The sequence below is a fragment of the Alligator mississippiensis genome, chromosome 11 (genome assembly GCF_030867095.1).
Source record: "Alligator mississippiensis isolate rAllMis1 chromosome 11, rAllMis1, whole genome shotgun sequence".
In the NCBI taxonomy this organism is placed as follows: domain Eukaryota; kingdom Metazoa; phylum Chordata; order Crocodylia; family Alligatoridae; genus Alligator; species Alligator mississippiensis.
This window is the reverse complement of record NC_081834.1, coordinates 14,633,026-14,655,878: the sequence shown is the minus strand read 5'-3', so window position 1 is coordinate 14,655,878 and position 22,853 is coordinate 14,633,026. Positions and strand designations below refer to the sequence as shown.

General features: G+C 47.5%; 1 protein-coding gene across 2 annotated transcripts in view; it reads right to left on the bottom strand.

The window, feature by feature from the left end:
- Positions 1 to 22,406, bottom strand: part of FANCI (FA complementation group I) — a 28,361-nt gene extending 5,955 nt beyond the window's left edge. Inside the window, exons 1-27 of one of the 2 annotated variants that reach the window (XR_009455555.1) lie at positions 22,202 to 22,406; positions 21,970 to 22,100; positions 21,577 to 21,733; positions 21,439 to 21,496; positions 20,980 to 21,021; positions 19,994 to 20,117; positions 18,942 to 19,027; positions 18,620 to 18,752; positions 18,277 to 18,369; positions 13,967 to 14,103; positions 13,102 to 13,285; positions 12,435 to 12,522; positions 11,572 to 11,702; positions 10,822 to 10,892; positions 9,744 to 9,858; positions 9,153 to 9,275; positions 8,426 to 8,494; positions 6,851 to 6,952; positions 5,660 to 5,851; positions 5,437 to 5,558; positions 4,855 to 5,019; positions 3,927 to 4,106; positions 2,990 to 3,153; positions 2,491 to 2,567; positions 1,836 to 1,952; positions 731 to 782; positions 77 to 204 (exon numbers count right to left, since the gene is read on the bottom strand). Coding sequence is in view for 1 of the 2 variants with exons in the window: in XM_014605930.3 (XP_014461416.2) it covers positions 77 to 204; positions 731 to 782; positions 1,836 to 1,952; positions 2,491 to 2,567; positions 2,990 to 3,153; positions 3,927 to 4,106; positions 4,855 to 5,019; positions 5,437 to 5,558; positions 5,660 to 5,851; positions 6,851 to 6,952; positions 8,426 to 8,494; positions 9,153 to 9,275; positions 9,744 to 9,858; positions 10,822 to 10,892; positions 11,572 to 11,702; positions 12,435 to 12,522; positions 13,102 to 13,285; positions 13,967 to 14,103; positions 18,277 to 18,369; positions 18,620 to 18,752; positions 18,942 to 19,027; positions 19,994 to 20,117; positions 20,980 to 21,021; positions 21,439 to 21,496; positions 21,577 to 21,733; positions 21,970 to 22,100; positions 22,202 to 22,355 (3,195 nt within the window). In the remaining variant the exon portion in view is untranslated. The remainder of the gene's footprint in view (positions 1 to 76; positions 205 to 730; positions 783 to 1,835; positions 1,953 to 2,490; positions 2,568 to 2,989; positions 3,154 to 3,926; positions 4,107 to 4,854; positions 5,020 to 5,436; positions 5,559 to 5,659; positions 5,852 to 6,850; positions 6,953 to 8,425; positions 8,495 to 9,152; positions 9,276 to 9,743; positions 9,859 to 10,821; positions 10,893 to 11,571; positions 11,703 to 12,434; positions 12,523 to 13,101; positions 13,286 to 13,966; positions 14,104 to 18,276; positions 18,370 to 18,619; positions 18,753 to 18,941; positions 19,028 to 19,993; positions 20,118 to 20,979; positions 21,022 to 21,438; positions 21,497 to 21,576; positions 21,734 to 21,969; positions 22,101 to 22,201) is intronic. The other variant, XM_014605930.3, reaches the window with a different exon arrangement.
- Positions 22,407 to 22,853: the final 447 nt, after the last annotated feature.

The following is a 22,853-nucleotide window of genomic DNA, read 5'->3' as shown; positions in this document are numbered from 1 at the left end:
GGGCTTTTTCCTGACATGCTCCAATGACACCTCAGCAACACCAGAAGGCACTGGGGACTGCACCTGTGGGCTATACCTGATCTATGTCCCCAAGGCGAGAGTGGATATCCTGGGCTAGCTCACGCAGCAGGCTGACAGGGCTCTTGTAGAGAATGTGAAGGTTGAAGAGCAAGGTCAGCAGGGCCTTACAGCAAGGGGCATCCTCTGTGTGGGAAGGGAGGAAGCTGTGGTCACTGACTAGTCACGAATGCCAGCTATCCTGTGCATTTCCCTGTGCTATGTTTCCAGAAGAGGTGCAGCTTGGGCTGCATTAAACCTTATCAAAATGCTGCGGCTATGAAGGAGGAGCTTGAAAAGCAAGAAATCTGCAGACAGCATTCCACAAACAGCCTTAGCTATGACCCAACTTCTCTGCTACCCATCCCCCTTAGCTTACAGCAAGTCAGATGAAGATGTTCCAGGTGTGAAGTATTCCAAACAGGACACACTTCCCCTCCCCCAGTCCAGCATGTAAAGGGGCAATGAGATACCACTGCCCATTTTACTGTGACTAGGAGAGGTGTGCTGTGCACTTTGAGGGGCTGCTTGCCATCATCACCAAGCAGTTAAATGACCATGAGCAGGGACAGCGAGGCTGAGAATGACCACCTCTACAAAGTACAATGCAGTTCTGGGCAGCTAGGGATGCGGAGGAGGGAAACTCTGCAGTGACCCCACAAGTCCTACTCACCCAGGTTGCTTTCTTTGCAAATTTTGACGGTCCAGGAGAAAAACTGTACGAACTACACAAAGAGAAAAAGGTTCCACATGAAGCCAAAGTTGACACGCATTAACACACTGCATTAAATGGCAGAACTAAACTGAACATCAGCCCAAGTGCGATGCTCTCAGCACAGCAGCAGCCAACCCTCCAGGACACAGATACCTCCTAACAGGAAGACACTCAAGTGTTGCATGTGGAGTTTTACTGGCAGATGCTGGGATCGAGACAGTTCATGACACATAATTGTCTGTACTCCCTCTCAGTCATGGCCCCTTATAATCTCCTCCATTTAATTTGAGGTAAATGAGATCTACTGGTTCCTGACAAACTTTCAGTGTATCCATTGGCTAGGCAAAATTTTGGGCACCCCTATTCAAGCCCTTTAATGTTGCAAGTGTGTATGAGAGACGGCAAGCACTTCCCCCTTCTCTTCCCTCCCCACGCTTTGAGAGTTGGGGTCAGACTGGTCATAATTTGACTTGGATCTGTACTCATATGGAAGTACAAGCACTGCTTTACTTAACCAACAGTTACTGCTCAGAAGGGCAGCTCGCAGGGATACAGCAGTTCACACTTGAGGTGTGAGGGAGGGTGCAGAAAGGGCAGAGCTGCAAATCACAACTGATGCACTGGCAGGGCTGTAAAGGGAGGTCAGGATGGTCTCAGCAGGAGGATGGGGTAGGGGGGAGGGATTCTCTGTTAGGTATTTGTCCAGTGCTGGCACAATGGGGCAGTAGGTGCTATCACAATACAAGTAATACAAAGCAGTTAGCTGAGGTACCAAGAGAGCTTGTACAACACCTGCCTGGGCTACGTAGGGCAACAACCAGTGCTAACGATCCCTCACTTTTAGGTAGGGTTGAATCTGCCTTTCCTGAAGGCATTCAGTATAACAGTCTGGAGACCTGCTACACAGACAGTGCTTGCTCTGTTTGCCAGTACAGAAGGGATGAGCATTTCCAAACCATCTTGGAGTCAGGTGTCCATCTGAGCCGCTAACCTTACCCCACCCACCCCATGCCAATGCCATAGCTACATGCTCCCCACATCTGCTTTCACCTCTGCTGAGTACCTGTGAAGAAGAGGGCTCCAAGAGCTTGGACAAAGTGGAGAGAAGAGTCACAAGTGACAGGGCTTCTTTGCTGTTGAAGTCATCTTCCGCACTGCCGAGCTGGTTCACCAGAGACCTCTTAATGCAAGGAGGAGGGAAGAAGAAAAACCATGAGCATGCAGTCAGGCAAAGGCCAAGGGACCAGGGCAGGCAGAAGCACTGGCGGCACCAACATTCAGGCAGCAGAATTTATTAGCAAGATCTCTCTAAAGATGTCACTTGCGAGCACTGGTTTCTACTACAAGCTCTTAAACAAGAGCCAGTCTGCACTATGGCAAGGTCCTCTCAAATCACTCACAGAAGCGTGCACATTGCCTTGGGCCCTTATCCCTGCTTTCTAATGTACCACGCTGATCAACTGGGGAAGGGATGCAGCAATCTACAGATGCACTCAGTGCAGTGGAGCTCTGCAATAAACCCACAGAAGCTTTCATAATGGGCAAGAAATTCTCCGGGAAGGCTAGTGAATCACTGAGCAAGCCAGTGGCAGGACATTATCTTGTTCAAGCAGCAGCAAACTGGCAGCTCAGGCAAAGCATCCAGAGGCTGCCACGAGTTAACTGGTGTTTGGGGACAACCCAAACCCACCATGCCACACAATGTTCTGGCTGCTTACCTGAAACTGTCGGATCTGGAAGGCAGCTTTCTCTGTGACATTGATTTCCACTTCTTCTCCCTCGTCATTAGTAACATCTGGCAGAGACAGAACAAGAGGTGGCAACAAATCAAGTGCCAAGGGAGAAACCCGAGGCACACTGCAGCCACACACACAACCCCCTTCCCAAAACAACAATTATTCCTAAATATGGCAGGAAGCAAAATGGGCTGTGGAGCTGCAGAGAACAGAAATAATGGCTGGAAGCAGGTTGTACCCAGAGACAAGCTGTGTCAAGCCTTCCAACCAGGCTCTGCCAATGGATTTACTTGCATCTACAGAGCCTTCACATCTCTGGGAGTAGCCTCAGGCAAGCAATGTTGAGTGGAGCTCCAAGACAAGTGACCTGGGGCTGATACTGAATTGGCACGGAACAAATCCCTCTCCTGAGAATACACAGCCCATCAGTGAGAACCCAACCACCCCAGCCGCCCCATTTCATTACAGCTAGAGCACCTACCCAAGGCCCTTAAGAACTGGGGCATCTTGGGTCTGTAAAGCTGCTGCACTGAATTAAATATCTTCAGCAAACCCTCCAAGCACAGCAGTGAGATGCTCTTGCCCTTCTTCTTGCCAGACTCTTCGACTGCAGTTGGGATGGAGGTGTATCGCCACAACAGGACCCTGTAAGAAGGGGCAGGGCATTAGTAACACTTGTCTTGGCATGGTTGGCAGCACTGCATTTGCCTCGGGAAGAGCCAAGCACAGGCTTAAACTAGCTGGATCGACTTTTCACATCTTTTTGTGCCTCTCAAAAAGTGAAGGCAGAGGAAGGAGAGTCACTGCAGAGAGAGAATTCATTTTGTGCAGGCTGCCTACCTACTGTTTTCTTTCTGTTTGACCAACTTGATTATTTCATTCTTCCTTCTCCCTGTGTGACACAATATAAAAGTGATACCTACTAATCACAGTGTTACTATATGGCCATCTGTTCTCTAGCACTGCGCACCTAAGGAATGAGACAGATTCAAGACCATGGCTTTAATCTCTAAAATATTGCCAGAAGTGAAAGACTTGCACTATTAAGAAGACTTGAAAGAAGGGCAACTAGAGTGGAATTATCTAAATTGCCTCCCAATGGCCTAAGCAAATCTAGCCTAGAGCCATTCTTGAGTGACAGACCACATTCCAGAAGGAGGCTGAAAGTTAGGGTTATGAATGATTCTTTCACAGCTCTATCTACACGAGCTGCCCTGTCATTCGCTCAGATGGAGCAGTTAAGTTGTCTGCAGCTCAGATTTCCCAGGAACTTAGAAAGGCAACTACCATTCAGCACTAATTGCTGGTCTCAAACAGCCACAGATTCCATTTCTTTTTCAAAATTGAACGTGAGCATTTATTAACGTCCCAGTACTTGCAGGCCAGCAGTATGGTCTTGAGGGCGCACAGGGACTCACTGAGTGATCTTGCAGAGGTTCTGGAACATCTTCTCAGGGTTCTGCCCATCGGGTCCATCCGTTTGCCCCGTCTCCTCCAGCTGTTGCACCTTCTGCAGCGCAACGCTCACAGCATAACGCGTGAACTCACTGCTGGAGCGCAGCACTGCCAGGCTCTCCTCATGGCTCTGGGCACTGTCCCTGAAAAGACACATCAGTGTCTTTAATCAACAACTCCAGGCATAGGGTTAGGAATCCACCTTAATGATACATGCTTGGAACACCAGAGCTTGGCTTTGAGTCAAGTCATAAACAGGACCCTGGGTAAGATCCAACTGAGTATCTACAGAACTGTCTTGCTTCAGGTTGCCATATCATTTTGCTTCAGACAAAGAGCTTCCATTAACTAAATAAAGTAAGTCTCTATCCTGACTGCAAAACAGGAGCAGAATCTTTAAGGAGGAAGAAGATAGGCCAGTTCTTCATTTGGGTCACGGAGTCAGTAGTCAAAGGTTAACATTCTGGCAGCTTTTTCAACTACAGTAAAATTTGTAGTTGGGTACCAGGAGCTGGATCTGTTCAGCAGAAGCCCAGAACTAGAATAGCAAGGACTGCCTCATGTTTGGATTGAGGGTCCAGGGTACTACTAGGGGTAAGGTGTGATCTGAGCCTGGAAAAGCAGAGACTCCATGTCAAGAGTAAGAAGCTCTGGTGGAGCTGTGGGAGTTAAAGCAGACAGGTACACAGGACAGTCACAGGGCTGGAGATGACCAGCTTACACAGCTCTGGCCAACACCCTGCTGGTCTCTTTGAACTGCTTGTGTTGCCTTAATATGCTCCTTACATAGCAGTAAGACAGCCTAGCTCTGGTGCGTGTAGTGTGGACTGCACAGAAAGCTGGCAGCATATGAACCCCATGGAAGAGTTGACAAGTTACAGCCACACCCACCTGAACAAAGCTGTGAGCAGAGTGGATACAAAGCTCATGGACAGGAAGCTTCGTGGGGTTTTATTGAGCAAGGCAGACTTATTCTTCCCAGCTTTTTCCTTCAGGATCTCAAAGAGCTTGTTGTAACATTGAAACAGACCTAGAACCTCTTCAAACTTGTTCTTGCTGCAATAGAGAGTTATAAATAACTGATAACTGGGTAGGAAGGCTCTTTTTATCAAGTTTCAGTCATTCATTCAGGAAAGAGGCTTTCTACACAGTCTATCCATGACAACTGATGTCTCCTTATCCTCCCCACAAGCATCCTGGGTCCTCATCACACCATGCTAGTTTGGCCACCTCCCTCATTTTATCATCACAACACTCAAAACCAAGATGTTCCCTAAGGTTAGAAGTCAATGAGCACTCATGTACAGAGAGGGTAGGAGAATGTTGCCTGGTGTTTCAGTGTTGCAAGAAAAAGACCAGAGCCACTGACTGTGAACGGTCTGTATCCCCTACCCGCTCTGAAGAGCTAAAGAATTTCTGTGTGCTAGAGTAGGGGGCATGTGGTGTTATAAAGGGTAGGATTTGACACCTTACCTAAAATTCCCTATGCTAAAGTTGTACTCAATCAGGACCTCACAGACTCCCATCACCAGTATTGCATAGATGTTGTTCTTCACACCAACACCAGAAGACTGGGAAAAGTCCGCTGATTTATCCTAGGAGACCATGGGAAGAAATTGTTAGACTCTTCCAAACCCCACAGGAATTCAGTCTTTCCATGCCTGGCCCTCCTGGGAAGATCCCTGCTAGGAATTACCAGCTCAAAGTCCTCCAGTTCACTCTTGATCATCCGCCGTGTGATAGAGTCCAGAATCTCCTCAAGATTTTCCAGGAATCCTACACTGTCCTCCTCTTCCTCCTCCTCATCTTCCTCCACAGGTCCTGGACACATGTGCATGGTGTTCTTACACCAGGCTAGACAGTGCTGGATGCAGCTAAGCAGATGGGCCTGGGAGAGGCAGTAATAAGGGTTCCTGCAATTCATTCTGCTAACAAGAGCTCAGACAGTATAGCTCTAGCTGTGGAGAGGCAATGGGTGCAAGAACAACAGGACCCACAGCAACAGGCTGACATTAATGTTTCAAGGCCATGATACTGTTCTTCAGATGTCTGTGACCTAAGTGAATTTGAGTTTCTCTCTCTCTCTCACACACAGTACAGGCTTCCCATAACCCCATGTCCAAGCTGCTTACAGTGCAGTATGTTCTTAAAACTCCAACACAAACTAACCTCAGCTTGTACCTGCAGTGCTAATAATCCTGTATCATGCTATTCAGGTAGGTCCCATCACTGTGACAACTCACTTTTCAACCCCTACCTGAATTACTATGGGAATAGGCAGCACAGGTAGGCCTTAAGAAGGGGTGCCTCACCGGTGCAAGGTTTCTGCACTTCCTAGTCAGACTCCTTCAACATTGAGTGTAAGCATCTTCCAAAAAAGTTAGAGTTAAAGGCTGGATCTGAATCTGTCCCCTTTGAAATTCTGTCAGTATTCACAGGCTCCAACCTGCCCTCAAACTAGTAGGGAATGACTGAGGAAGATGCAGGCTGAAGAAGTCAGAAGGGAAGAAATGGATGCATTCCTCACCATACACTTCCTTTCTAGCTGGTGCTGAGCTCTAAGGAAATGCTTGGTAGGGATGCAGAACCATACTGTATGTAGAAGCATCTTCCATTCAGCTTCCCCCAAATCACTGTACAAATATTAAGGAATAAAGGGCTGTAAGATCCTGCATTTTATCCCTATTTTATCAATGGGGAAACCAAGGCAGAAGAGAAATCACTTGCCCCACATCATGGCAGAACTGGTTTTAAATTCCCAGTCCCAGCCTCCTACTTTCCAGGAATGGGACTGATGAGAAAGCAGGGATTACATGAGTCACACGAGCAAATCAAAAAGCTGAAGGAAAATGAGCTTGAAAGAGTAGTATCCCAATCCATAACTTACCAGTGGTTCCTGCAGGAAGATTTGGTCTTCTTGAGCCACGATGCATCCCTCAAGTTTGAGTGGGGGCAGCAGGTCTGGCTGTGGCTCATAATAGCGCTTTATCTGTGATGAGACAAAGAACAAAAGCAAACCAGCCACTTAGTGTCTTTGTTCCTCATCTGTAAAATGGAGCACAGGTATTCAGGCACATCACCTTAAAGACTAGGAGGAACTTTGTGACTATGGTAAGAGGGACCATGAAACAGAGCCATTAGCATGACTTGTGTATATGAGAGTCCCATTCTTGGCAGCTCATATATACCTAAACCAGGATGGGAGTTCAGTACCCAGAAAACAAAGCAATTTGACTAACTGGCACTCACCATTCCTTTGGTTTCCTACATCCAGCAACACCAGCATTTTACCCCTCGAAAGCTGACAGGTGGCAACCAGCGAGAGAGAGAGATTTACAATGTCATCCACCTTCAGGGTCAGCAAGTAAATAATTGCCCCAGTAATTCTGCACCTCTAAAGAAGTGCAAGCACGGTCAGTGATACTGAGGCATACAGCCCCCTGATTTGGGTGAGAAAAGAGGGAGGGCACTTGGTCTTCTTCTCATGTCCTGCCTGAGATTGTAGATGACAAATATCTACCAGAATTCACAGATTTGTTAGAATCTGACAGGGCCATGACAGGAGTACTTCTGTTGCACACACTATGGCACTTGGTTAAGGGCTGAGTGTAGTGTGTAGTTCATTAGGAGTGTGACACTGAGCCAAAAAACTGAAAACCTTTGCTGAAAATCAGGTGCTTAACAGAAAAGAAGTAAGCTTGGAGCACCGCCAACATCACTATGGAGATGGACAGATGCCACACAGGGGAGACACTGGAGAGGGGTGGGGCTTCATAACGAAGTCTATAGCATCTGGCAGCCACTGATTGCCCCCTACTGCCTCACAGCTACACAGGCTCAATTCAGGTCCATTCTCTGCCTCTGGACTGGCAGGGCTGGGTATGCTGGACACTGTCATCAGTGACCTCTTCAGAAGATTAAAGAGAATAAATGATGTCTCATCAGTTAGAAAGATGTGGTTGTGACATGGTGCCATAAGCAATAGTCAGGGAATGAGTTAATCCTCCTGGATCCTACAGGGACCTGGACAGCAGTTACAATTATGTAAGTAGACATCTGTGGGAAAGAACTGCAGAGCAACCACTATACAATGCTAAGGAACAGAATCAAGAAGCACAGAAGACATCTTCCTTGGGAAGCCTGCTTCAAAAAACCATGGAAAGGTAGGACTAGAAGGAGTCTTAAGAGCTCATACCTCTTCCCTGAGATGCATCAAGACACCTAGACCATCCCTGACAGATGTCTGCCTACCTTGTTCTTAAAGGCCACAATGATGGGAAGGTCGGAACAACGCTAAATCATCTGTTCCAGCGATCTACTATAATTCTAGATTTTCTAACATTGAACTTAAATCTCACTTGCAAATTAAGCTGGGCTCCCCTCTGCTACACGCGGTATCAACATTTTTAGCTCCCAAATGTCCTCCTCTGCCAGCCTTCTGTTGCTCCCCAAATAGATTTACCTGAGACAACAGTGTTTCCATTATGGAGTTCCCCAGCTGTGAATTTCTTCGGAGGACATCATAGAAACCCTGAAGGTAAGGAAGAAAGGGACAAGTCAGCAAAGATCAAAAAGAGAAGGAAACAATCCACATATATAAACAGATGTGAGGCACAAAATAAAAAATGAACTTCACTTAATTGGTTTCCAATTCCTCACAGTGTCTTGAAATTGTGCTTAGTGTCAAGTAAAACATTTGGTAAGGAGAGAGCATAAAAAATTCCTGAGTGTTGTCCACACCCAGACTGGATCATTTTAGCTTCAGCGACATAATGCCCAGAATCCAACTCATAGATTTCAGTCTCTCCCAACCAGGAGTCAAGCATGCCACCCCATCAGTGTACCATGCTTCTCAGACAGAGATAGGCTATATGCCCTCCACAACAAGTGGAGTACAGGCCAGTAGCTAGCCAAGCTTGCTCCAGCACATTCTTACTAACAAGGGTCACATCAAGCACAAGAGAGAGATTTTCAAAAAATGAAAGGATTAAAGCAAATTAGAGCTCCAGAATGTGGGTAGCTATCCCACAAAGGACCCAAGTCAAACCAGGTATCTCTTCCCATGGCCCCCCAACAAGCTGCAGACAGTGATCACTGATAACATTCAGTCACTATTGACCTGGCTGGATCAGACCAGCTACACAGCAGCAAGCTCTTCATTCTAGAGAATATTAAAAAGCCCACTTTACCTCATACAGCATGAGCCGGACATCAGCTTGCTGACTCAAGCATCGTTTCAGGCTGCCCAGGATTTCAAGGCAAAAGGCCTCATTAGCGGCAGAATTATAGCAGGCATGAATATCTGCCTGGACCTGAGAGAGAGAGAGAGAGAGAGAGAACACTAGAAGTTACATTGCTTCATATCTTCCTAATGCAAGATATGAGCACTAAAAAGAATACAACTGCAACCTCTCAGGCAAGAAAACTCAGGCCAGGCATCTAGTACACAGCCTCATCCCAAGCAGAGGGAACCACTGTAACAATCAGCAATGCACGAGGTATTGGTTGCAGGAATGCTCCACTTGAATGAAATGGTGCATAGGCCCTGGTGGCCCCAAATGGCACGTGAAATAAGTAGTTGAGGGGAGTATACACATAGTCCAGTATTTCCTTTCTTACTGGTTCCCAAAGATTTCCTTCAGCTGCTGACACTTGCTGGTGTTACTTCCTTCAGACCAAACACTTCATACAGAATAATTATAAACCAGCCTCCATTTATAGGAGACACTGAACAGGAACATGGAAGTGTGACAGGCATCTGGATGAGAGGCGGCACTCACTTGACTGGCACCAATGGCCTGGCTGCACTGGGACGAGGTCAAACTGCCTAGAATCTTAAAATTCTTCAGTAGAAGCAAAAAGCCAGCAACTGCAGCTTTACGGGCATCCAACTGCCTGCATGTTCAGAAAAGGAGAGGAGTTGAAGTCAGAGACCTGCTCAGTTCCAATAAGAACCTAAGAATACCCCAGGTGTATTCTTTAATGCAACTCCAAAGCAAGGCTGCACTCTCCACATTGTCACCTGATCAAGAGTTATGAGCTGGGGTAGGCACATCCCAGAGGCCATGTCTATATAGCACAATGCAGAGCTACATCACTACCAACCTGCGAAACACTGCGTCTATTCCATGCATACTGGTGCCTGAACTGAAAATGGTAAGCTAATGCGATGCTGCACATACCTCTGCCTTGTGTCATGTAGACATGCCAGAGAAAGCCAGACTTCTGCTCTGCTGAACGTTGCTGGAGGGAACCCCACCCTACTCACCTCAAGTAATATGTGGAAATTTGTAGCCATAACCAAGCAGTTGCTGCAGAGCAACTCCATAAGCTTGAACAAGTTTTAAATAAAGCACCCCTGCTGCCATTTTGAAGCATGGGACACTGATATGAGATGCTATGGGCATTTTAATTACAGCAGCTCTCAGAGCCGCTTTAATTAAAACCCTTCCCCCTCCCCTCCCCCAATGCTTGGAGCACATGTATAGGTGCCCAACATGTCTATAGGGCTTTTCTTATAATCTCATTGTAGGACCAGCCATGTAAGAGCAGCTGATTTGCCAATCTTCTTGAGCTTACTGTGGCACCAGGGTACATTCATTTCACCTCTGCAACTGTGAGGACAGAAGCTGGAGTTCTTCAGCTTGTCTCCTTGTCTCACTTCTCTGGTCATTTTGAATTCGTAGCTGCAGGGTCAAGGCTTTTTTGTTCAGGGCTTGGGGTCCCAACCAAATGAGTAGGATTGTGACTTATGCTACAATACTGGGGCCAGTACCAAAGAGAGAAAGAATCTGCTTCCACTCCTGACATTGCCAAGAGCTTAAGGAACCATTTTTAAGAACATCGAATGCAGAGTACCTGGAAAAGATGGCTTTTCGGAGAACAAGTATCAGGGAGTCCCTTGCTGACATGCTGACTTTGAGCAGGGGCTGGAAAGGAAGCAATTTATGAGAGAGAATAGTCATGCGGCAAACCAAGCTCCTTGAGTGTGAGCTCCTGTCTTCTCTATGCCTGGCTGGCCCTGCATCTTAAATGTTTTCTTCAGTAGTAAAGGACATATACGTTTTAAAATGCTCCAGAAAAGATTCAGTGGCAACAGCAATTTTCTCATGTCGGTGAGAATGGAACACAAGCGTTGGGGTAAATATGTTGTCTGCAAAGTGAAGTAGAATGGGTTAAGCGTATGGCTATTTTGCAAGAGAACAACGCCAAGCCGAGAAGAGAAATATTAAAGTAGAACTTGGGAGAAGGCAAAGGAATATGCCTGCTACAGTGGTTTAACTGAGCACAGCCTACTAAGGTTTCCATACTCTGCTGGTATCAGGCACCTTCCATCTTCCAGTCTTGCAGATGAAAGGTCCCCTCAGGGGCAGCTCTATTAACATACCTGACTGCTATATATTTCTGCTGGAGGGCACTATAAAATCAGCACTTCAGGCAAGGCCCCAGGCTACACTGAACAGCCTGCCAGCACAGTGGTGGACTAAGAGACACTTCAACATATATATGTGTAAATGAGAATTAGTGGCTCCTGTTTAGAATTGGGGCCTACAACCATCACTGAAAGGAAGCTTTAACAGATATTCCTGGAAAAATGAATAGCTTTACCTGTACAGCCTTAAGCAGCCCTTGTACCACATCAAGAGGCAGAAAGGACAAATTATCAAAGGTCTCAGTCACTTTGGAGGATGAATTTTGAAGGACAAGGGGAGCAGACACAACGATGTTGGACAGCAAGTCTGAAAAATAAGACTGTCAGCAGAGCGGCTACTGCCAAGAATGGTCCCAACTAGAGCAGGGAGGAGAGAAGGTTTCTGTTTCACTCTTTAAGGTCAACAGATAAAAGAACTCTTGTAGCCTCCCTTATAACTATAGGACTTATTGCCAATCTGCAATCTCCTACCTGGATATAAGTCTCTACATACACACAGGCTAGTTCTCACCCCATCAGCAGGCACTTGAGTATAAACAGAAGTGCCAGCAGCATATCCTTATTAAGGGCAGGCCCAGGACTTTGAAGCATCTTTCCAAAGATCAGGAGAATCTAATCCTCACTAGCTTCACCCCTTCACTCAACCATTCTCGAAAAAAAGATGACACCCTGGCAGTGGCCCAAAAGAACGGTCACCAAAATTACGCTGAAAAGAGCGGAAAAAGAATGGTCCCTTCTAGACTACCATTACTTGGCAACAGGTGTTTGATATACAGGCTTAAAATGCAACCTGCACTCTATAAGGACAACCACAGTCCCTAATGACTTATCACACTACAGTGTTCATCCTTCCTCTGCAGTCAATCGTGTGTTGAACTGCATGGACCAGTGACATTTGTTTTATCACCTAGGGTCTGGTAATAAGGTAGCACAGCACCTGATATTCTTAACCTCAAATCACCTAAACAGGAACTTGCGCTATGAAAAATCTAAATGTAACACTGAAAAAACAGATGCTTCCTTCCCTTATTCTGGCTACCTATGAAGTGGCTGATCGGAGAAGCTGCATTTGTGATAACTCTGTTCAGAACTTGCTCCAGAATCTCACTTCTGATCAATTCGTGGACCTGAAAGGGAAAAGGAAAACACCTGTAAGAATTGAGATTTTAATTAATTTTAATTAAGATTCAGAGTTCAGCCATTATCCAAGAAAGATCTTTTAGATCTAGGTTTGAAAGGCAACATTAGCCAGGTCACTAGCTCAACAGAGACAAAACCAGGATGAAATTGGAACCAGCTAGAATAAATGTAGGCCTAAGATAGGTACTTCCTACTACTAATGTGCTGGGACAAACCAGGTGGTGGATGACAGCCCAGAAGTCAAAGCAAAGACCTGAGATCTATAGTCTACTCCTATCTCAGCCATTGACTGTCTACAGAACCCTGTTTTTTTCCCCTCTTCCTCCTTCAGTTCCTCCAGAGCCAATGATGAGGAACACACAAGTAACATCTCAGACAGACATAATATTAACAATAATATTCTCCAACCTCAGAAGGGAGATATGAGATTAAATCTTTTAAGGTCTGCAAAACACTTTGAGATGGATCCTGCTGGAAATAGGCAAAACCTTATTAAAGTTGACAAGAGAGCGAGAGAAAACAGTTTTACTGACAGAACAGCTGATGTTATCCCAACTTCACTGTACCTTAAAGGTTTCCAGGAGGATATTAGCTCCTAGCCGGCAGGCCTGCTGCTGGGCTGGCATTTTGGAAAGGCCACAACTTGCTTCAGCAATTTTTCCTCCTAAGAACTTTTTTGGCTCATAGGATTCCATTAGACTGAAACCAAGACCCATCAGCCCCTGAGTAACAAGGTCCCAGCCAAAAGCACTGCAAACAAAAAATGAGAAGCAGAATGGGAAAGAGTAACTTAATAAAGGAAAAAACTTAGACTACAACATCCAGATTAACAAAATGTTCCATGGTCCTTCGGGGATCCAATGAAGGGTGGCAGCTTTGTGACAGACATGCATTCAGGTCTCCAGATGGGACACCCTCCATAGTGCCCTCCAGCCAGCAATTAGGAGAAAGGAATGCCACAGGTCCTGAGCAGCTTCCTATTGCCTTTGTATGAGATTCTAGAATGACAACTGGCTGACAGATGGGAGATGACAGAACTAAGCATGGTGTGCTTAAAGGAGTATGGCTAAGTGAGGATCTAGCCCTCACCCTGACCAGAAATCATGCAAAGCTACAATAGGAAGCCTTATTATAAACAACCAGTCATCATTACCATTAAGGAAGCAAGTGGTCAGATATCTAATTTCAGCAATCTGCAATATAAAAGGCTGAAATTTAGGAGGCAGCTGTGCCAAAATGCTCTTCCAAAAGGCCTTCTGAAAAGTAAGGTTTTTGGGGGAAGGCAAGGTGGGGGGAAGGAAATCAACATCAGTTTTCACTACACTCACCTTAGCAGCAGTGGGCTGGCTCCTACAATGTTCCCAGCTGGGCCAAGAGCTGTCTCTCTCCCCCCAGAGTTTCTGAGCTCTGTGTAATGTTTCAGCCACTCACCTACTTTCTACCACTTCCAGAATTATGGCAGATACATCATACTGCTGAGGAAACAAATCCTGCAGGAATTTTGAGCCCTGGATTAACTGCTGGTCCTTGCAGCTCTTCATGATCGATGCTTTCAGGAAGTCAAAAACCTAGAACGTGAAAGTGCTGAGTGAGGAGATTGTCCACATCCCTTCTGAAGGTAGCCTCAGGAGGAGGGGACTTGATTCTTGTTAAACTGAGAGCAGTCTAGAGCAAAGGAAACTGCTTACACAGCTCTATCAAAGTAGCTGTGTACGTTTTCCCCCAGCATAGTTAATCCCCACTTTACTCCCAGGGGTAACCAAGATGCAAGAGAAGCCAGAAAGATATTTGCTGCCATCCCTACCCTATTTTGGACACAGATAATGGCCACCTTAGAACCAAAATTAATTCAAAGTGAAGGAGTTGCCATCAGCCTCATCCTCTCGCACCCCTTCATATCAGAGCCATTTCCCCCCACAATAGTCATGTCCCAATTACTATTTTATGGTCTGAGAGGACTCTGCAGAGGCTCATTTCAATGCTCAGTAGCTGAGGTACGCAAGAACGAGGATAAAGTCCTCTTCCTTTACGATAAGAATGTGTAGTTCACAGGAACCTGTGAACTTCTCTCGAGTCCTGCGCAGCTCCTCAAGGAGTTGCTACTAGCCCATTCATCTAACCATATTTGTTTCTTATTATTATCATGTCAGTAGGGCCGGATGAGCTTCATCCCAGGGTCCTGGAAGAACTGGCAGAAGAGATCTCAGAGCTTTTAGCAATGATTTTCATGAAGTCGTGGGAGACAGGTCAAGTACCAGAGGACTGGAAAAAAGGCCAACACAGTGCCCCTTATTAAAAAAAGGCAAGAAGGAGGACTTGGGGAACTACAGACTGGTTACTCTCACCTCACTACCTGGGAAGTTACTAGAGCATAAACTAAGGAAAGCCACTTACAAGCATCTGAAGGAAAGGCTGATCAAAAGCAGCTGGCATGGATTTGTGAAAAAACAAATTGTGCCAAGCAAACTTCATCTCCTCCTTTGACAAAGTAACTACTTGGGTAGATGAAGGCAATGCTGTGGATATAGTGCATCTCAGGGGCGGGCAATTATTTTGGTTGGTGGGCCACTTAATGAGTTTTGGCGAGCTGTCAAGGGCCGCAGATCTTTTAGAAGATACATATTTGAACAAATTATAGATAAAAACATATCACATACTAAAAATCAAACATCAACTATAACATATTTTAATTTTATTTAAAACATTATATAAAAAAAATATACATTATTTTTATTCAGATTTTTTTTGAGTAGTGTATATAAAGGCAATTGCCTAATAGCTCAAAATAAAGTTTTACACTTGTATATTGCATGCATGGGTGTTGGGGGAGGGGGTGTCGCCCACATGCTAGATCCTGGGAGCCAGCAGTGGGTGGCGGGGAAGGTAGGGGAGTGCAGGTGGCATGTGCAACAGAGCTTACCCAGGCAGTGAATTGCGGTGCAGTTGCCCCCGCAAGTCTGCATGGGACCAAGCCCCGCCTGCTCGCACCTGGGGTAGCCCACACTGTGCTCCCACCCACACCAGCCAACAGTACTGCCCTGACCCTGTCCAGTGCACACAGAACTGCTGCTGCAGCCAGTGTGATAAGCAGCCTGCGAGCAGGTTAGCTGTGGGTGGAAGGTGACCAGGAGCTAGAACTGGAGCCTAATGCACTGGGGCAGGAGCCACGTGGCTGCAGCTTCCCCTATGTCTGGCAGGGCACATGGTGCCTGGCACATGTCCCCACAGCCACCTTCACTTCCCTGCGCTACCTGCTGCCTGGAACGGCACAGCAGGGGCAGGAAGAGAAAGGAGGCGGCGGCACTAGAAACAGAGGGAGTCAAGCAGTACCCAGGTATACTGGGAATTGGAATACTGAGTTCAATTTTGGTTGGAATACTGCGTTCAATTTTGGGCACCACACTTTCAAGAGAGATGTGGATAACCTGGAGAGGGTCCAGAGGAGGGCCACTCATATGGTTAAGGGCTTGCAGGCCAAGCCCTATGAGGAGAGACTGGGGCACCTGGACCTTTTCAGCCTCCGCAAGAGAAGGTTGAGAGGCGACCTTGTGACTGCCTATAAGTTCATCACGGGGGCACAGAAGGGAATTGGTGAGGTTTTATTCACCAAGGCACCCCCAGGGGTTACAAGAAATAATGGCCACAAGCTAGCAGAGAGCAGATTTAGACTAGACATTAGGAAGAACTTCTTCACAGTTAGAGTGGCCAAGGTCTGGAATGGGCTCCCAAGGGAGGTGGTGCTCTCCCCTACCCTGGGGGTTTTCAAGAGGAGGTTAGATAGGCATCTAGCTGGGGTCATCTAGACCCAGCACTCTTTCCTGCCTATGCAGGGGGTCGGACTCGATGATCTATTGAGGTCCCTTCCGACCCTAGCATCTATGAATCTAGGTCACTACTGCAGCAGCAAAGCTGTGTACGCTGGCTAGGGCCATCAATGGGTGCAGGGCAGGTGCGGGTGGCATCATGGTGCAGGCTGCCCTGGGCGGGAGCAGGCAGGGCTCAAACCCATGTGGCACACTCCAAGGACAGCCACAGGCTGGATGCAATCAATTGGCAGGCCATATTTTGTCCAACCCTAGTGTATTTAGACTTCAGCACTGCTTTTGACAAGGTCCCACATAATCATCTCATAAACAAACTGGAGAAATGTGTGGTGGATAAAACTATTACAAGGTGGATAGATAACTGGCTCAAATGGCCACAAGCAAAGGGTAATTATTCATAGGTCCATGTCAGAATGGCAGGAGATTTCAAGTGGAATCCCACAGGAGTCTTTTTTTAGCCCAGTGCTATTCCACATGATTATTAATGATTTTGATGCTGGCATAGAAAGCTTCTTGAGCAAGTTTGTGGAAGACACAAAATTAGAAAGGACTGTGAACATGCTGGAGGATGCAAGAACAATTCAGAAAGATTCTGAAAGACTGGAAACCTGGACTAGTTAACCAGATGAAGTTTCAATGCAGACAAATGCAAAATGCCACACCTAAGGAGGAATGATCAAAAACACAAATATAAAATGGGGGACACCTAACCGGATGGCAACACTGTGGAAAAGGACTTGGGAGTCTTGGCTGACCACAGACTCAATACTAATCTGCAATGTACATAAAAGGCCAATATGGTTTTGGGATGCATCAATAAAAGCATCAGGTGCAAGACATGGGAGGTAATAGTTGCTACTCAGTACTGGTTAGGCCTCATCTGGAGTACTGCGTACAGTTCTGAGCTCCACATTTTAAAAAGAGCATGGAGAAGTTAGAGAGGGTCCAGAAGTGGACAACAAAGATGATCAAGGGCTTGGAAAGCAAGTCACATGACGAGAGGCTGAAGGAGCTAGGCATGTTCAGCTTGTGGAAAAGTTGTTTAAGAAGGGAAATGAGATAGCAGTCTTCAACTACCTGAAGGGCTGCCATAAAAGAGGGAAAACAAACCTTTCTTCTCAATCACCCCAACCCACTGCCAGATGCAACTGGTGGGTGGTGTCTCCATGGAAACCGCGCCCTGTCTGCAGGGGGTCCTGGGTCACTCAGCCGGGTGGATGGGATGGGGCTGCAGGTGGGCAGGGAGGGGTGTCCTGGAGCAGGATGGGCGAGTGGGGGCCAGGATCATGGCGGGGTTGACAGTTCAGGAATGGGGTCCCGGACAGAGCAGTAATCCACTGCTCATACACCCCTGCCCACAGAACTGGCACCCGTCCCAGGGACGTGCAGGGAACAGATTGTGGCTCTGGTCCAGCCCCTGTCCACCCATCCTGCTCCTGAATGCCAATCCCTTCCTGCCCACAGCCCCATCCCATCTGCCCAGCCAAGCACATCCTGCCCACAGGGGGTCCCGAGCCAGTCTAATTAGAGATCCTGCCCACCTGCTTCATCCAGTGCCCCCAACAATGGCTGTGGGACAGACAGGCCCAGATAAGATCAACTGCCATCCACACCCCGAGGCCTGCAGCACCTCATCAGAACTCCTTACATAGCACTCCAGACCAAAAACTGCACACCTCTGATTTAGATTATGGTTGTATGGAATAGTTTAGATAGGGATGATCCTGCCTCAGGCAGGGGATGAACTAGATGACATCTAAAAGTCCCTTCCAGCCCTACTTCTCTATGACTGTCACCCTTGAGTGTATGTATGAACTAATCCATTCCGTTCCTCGCCCCTATCTACATAGCACCCACAGCACACCGACAAGCAGCTCTTTACAGAGAATCCCCAGGTCATACACAAGTAGCACATACCCGCTCTTCTGATTTGTGTTTTACTGCCACCGAGAGCAGAAGAGCCACGCTGAAGGGGCACAGAGCCTTGCCAGGATCTCTCTGCTGCTCAGCCTAGGGAAAAAAAACAATATGCACAGCACCTCTTGCAATATCAAGAAAGACATGAGATTGAGGTTTTGCTGCTCAGCTTGGAATGAGAGAGATGTCCATACTCAACACACTGGGTAATTATGTGTGTTTTTTGATGGCTATAGTAGAATTAACATTATCTCTGTGCTGGAATGAATAACAAGTAAACCCTACCCACCAGTTTAAAGGTTTCTCCACTACATTATACCAATATGTTCTGCTTTTGCTGTACCTTTAGGTGTTTAATTAGCTCTTTGCCTAGGTCCTTATCTAGGCTGATAACTGAGACAATATGCAGAATGACGGTGCCTTCCACATATCGGAGCTGGTCTAGAGGCACTGTGGCTACTTCAAGATCCTCGGACCTAAAGAGCAGAAGACCCAGGTTACAAACCTGGATTGTAATTAAATCAATATGTATAAATTATTTCTCAAACATGAAAGAGGACACATTTTTCAGGGCTTGGCCTAACTCAAGCTGGAGGAGTGTTAGATGAGAGAGAGGTTATAAATACTTACCCAGTAAAGGAGGATAGCGACAAAAAGAAACTTACTCAGGAACCTGCTGCTCTTCTTTTTGTTTCTTATCCAACTGATTGAAAAAAGTAATGATTCCTTCCAAAACAGCCTTCTTACTGCCCTGAAAGGCAGAACATTACAAAGTAACCTAAACTATAATCAATACTTCTCCAAAACCTCAAAATCACAAGGAATTGTAATTCATTTCCCTGAATTCCCACTGTAATTTAGTTGTAGAGTGTTCTTAATTTCTAGTCCTCAATCGCCACGTGGGAGACTGCTGTGCATTGCATTTCTGAGGTGGATGAAGTGATCATTGTATCATTTGCATAATCTTTGGATAACATTAAAAGAGAAAAAGATATTTCATTAGTGGTTCCTGGAAGTGATAGGTCCGTTCAAAAGAACTGAATAACCTGACCAAATAGTAAGAGTCTATGCTTGGCCAGTGGATGAAAGCATACTCCCACACCACATAGGGAATTCATCTCTGCGCAGATCATGTTTAATGGCTGATTCATGGAATAACAGTAGCAAGGATACAAGTGGATAGGCTACAGCGTACCAAATGAATTGCTAGTATCTGACACAGAAATGAGACCAGCTTTAAGTTTAATTCAGATCATAGCCCAGGGTTGTACCATGTGAAACAGATATTAGAAATCATATTAGAAAAAGGCAAGTCCATGAAGCCTGGAGCTGAGGGAGGCGATCCATGCCCATGAATAATAAAGGAATATCTATTATCTATGGGACTGTACTATATATATATTCAGCATATGCAAGCTTCATATCACAGTTATCTTCCCTCCACCTGGGAAGCAATAGACACAGACCCCTCCTTCATGCTGGCCAGCGGCTGGAAAGCCATGAACACGCACCTTGCTGTCTTTCCATTCGCGAAGGCCAGAGCAGGCTCTTGGACCAAGGTGGCCAGTTAAGTCTAAAACTCTGATCCATTGTGTGATCGAGCCTGCAGCTCACTCCCTATATTCCCTCTCTCACATATGTACACAGCATGCATGTGCTAGAGGTCCAGCAAATGTTTTAACTTGGAAAGTAAGACCAGCTCCCCACACGGTTTTACCTTGGCAGAGAGAAGCAGCAGCTGGTAAACCAGGGGAGGAATTTCCTGTAGGTCAACCTTGGAGAACATCCTCAGGACTTTTTCCACCACAAACTGGAGCTCTTCTCCACTTAGTGGGACATCTCTGAAGAAGCAAAAATGCAACCCGGGCACTTCTATTCCAGTGCCAACTCTGCTTCCCCCAGTAGAGGTTCAGCCCTTACACTGGTCCCAGAGTGTCAATGTACATTGGCATATAGAAGCCCTCCACCCTAAGACCCTATGCAAAGTTATTGCTACAGATCCCTCAGCTCCCTACAACTATCTTGGACTCAAGGTCACACTTGAACTTCCAAAACAAAGTGCACATGGCAGGATGTCACAAAGCCTGCAACATAATGTGCTTTCACATGAATGCATAGTGCCTACTTTCAAGAAACCTTAAAATAGACAGAAATCAAGGAATGAGGGCTGAACAACCGGGCACATTCAGACTACACGTGACAAATCTCTAACACCAATGACATCCCCTGCTCAATGATGGATTTACAACACCAAGCAAAGGTGTCAAGGTGGTAAGTGGGGAGAGGAATCTGATGGGTTTTGCCAGTCACTGCTAGTCACCCACACAGGGCACTACAGAATCTAGCCCTCCCTTTAAGCACAGGCCTCTCTCTTCCTGAGACCAGTAACAATGTCTGCAACACCAAAGGAGAAAGAGCCTGGCTTCACAAGATTTACCCTTGTGATGTGAACAAAGGAAAATAAGGCAAGTGTCTCTATTCTTCAGTAGCAAACTGCCAGCTAGGCAAGATCTGGGAGAAACAGTGTTGCCAGAGCTGCTCCTGAAGCACATTGGGCAGGCTGCAGCCATTTCCATTCCGGCTCAGCATCCGGGCAACTGGAAAGCTGGTGGCTCCCCACCTGCACAATGCCCAAGCTGTTTGCGAAATAGAAGGTAGAAACAGATGGATAATAAGAAAGCAGTGGGAGAAGCAGGATCTTACCTGAACATGTTGGTGAGAGGAATTACACACTGATGATCCCATCTGGCCAAACAAAAATATATCAAGAGAGCCTGAGAAGAACTGCTGTTTCTGTCCCCTTCCCCAACCCGCTGCTCAGCTGCCCTCGCAGATGCAGAAATCCTGCCAGGCATTAGAGAGGCACGAGGTTTAAAAATGGTGCAAACAAGAGGGAGGGGATCCTCCAAACCATGGCAGGCACCCAAAGTACCACGTGAAGTGCCCTTTGCTGTGTCAGATACATAATGCAATCTGACTGCCAGTGGCGCTCAGTGCAGCAGCCCAGGGAGCATCAGACTCCACGTCCCTGGGAAGTTGAGCGTTTGGGATCGACGGAGATAGGCTATTATAGACATGCTGTCAAGAGCCCAAATGCGTGTGCAGCTAAATAATTCTCATATGAATAAAAAAAAGAGCACGAGCTGGCAAAGATGGACAGACCTGCTGGAGCAGAGGGTGTTGATCAGCTGCTTCTTAAACTCTTCCCCACTCAGTTCACCTGGAAAAGCACAAGATGGGTAGGAACGGGCTCGGAGGAAAGGACGGACGGAGCAGGGCAGGGGAAACAAAAGAGGTTACCTTTCCCGTAGGCCAAGCTTTCCTTCGAGGAAGCCAACCTGGTAAGAAGTGTGGAAAACAACTCCAAGGATTTCGCATTAGACAGGTTACCTCCCTTGATCAGCTCAACAAACAGAGTGGCCAGTTCAGCCAAGGCAGAGCCCGGCAAGTGATGAGCCTGATAAAAAAAAGGACGCAAGGAAGGGCTGGAAGAGGGTCAGGGACCAGCAAGCCTCCCTCCGAGACGCAGACAACCACCGCCCGCAGGTCCTGCCCGCGCAGCCCAGCGCCGGGCGGCTCCGACCGGTCAGCGGGAAAGTCACCCCCTTCGTATCTCGCGTTAGCGTCCAGCACAGCGTCCTTATCAGCTCGGACAGCGAGACCCTGGACCTAGGCCGCCGCCGCCGGTCCTACCTCCAGCATCAGCAGCCCGACGGTCTCGGCGGCGCGGTCCGAGGGCAGCTCGCCCGACTCCACCAGCCGCACGCAGCGCTTGTAGGCCTGCAGCCGCCGCAGCACGCCGCCGGGCTGGCAGCACGGGGAGGCTGGCGGCACAGGGACGGGGGAGGGGAGAAAGCGACAGGTCTGGTTAGGGCTGGGGAGCCGGGCCGGCGCGGAGCCAGGGCCGAGTCCCGGCGACAGTCACCTCGGAAGATGCTCCGCAGCACCGTGGCCGCCTCCTGCCCCGTCAGCGCCGGGTCCAGCTCCACCTCCGGCTCCGCCACCGGCTGCGAGCCGCGAGCAGGGGCCTGGCTCGGCCCCGGCCCCGGCCCCGCCGCCCCCGAGCTGCTCGGCTCCATCCCGGCCCGGCACCCCACTCAGAGCCGCCGCGGCTCCGAATCTCCCGCCCGGAAGTGCGCAGTGTTGCCCGGCAACAGAGCCCGCCTTCGCCAGCGGACTTCCGCTCCCCGGGGACACGCGCCCCGCCCCCTGCTGGTCGGGAGGGGAGGGGAGGGGGTAGGTGAGAGCCGCGCGGGCCGGGGACAATGGGAGCCGGGTGTGTCTGCATGTGTGTGTGCACATCTTCGTGTGTGCACGTGTGCCCCTTCTCCCTTCTCCCCACACAGTTATCTGCTGGTGGGTGGGTGTGTTTTCATCTCTCTCTCTCTGTCACAATCGGTTCCTAAAAACCTCGTCTGAAGTCCAAACGTTGTAACTCGGAACCAATTTTCTCATAAGAAACAATGTTATAAATGGGGAATTGGGTCCTGAACCAAGGACCAATACCCTGTTTTCACTAAAAATACCCCCAGAATTTTGTACTCCATCAGTTATAGGTAAGTCATATAGCTACATTA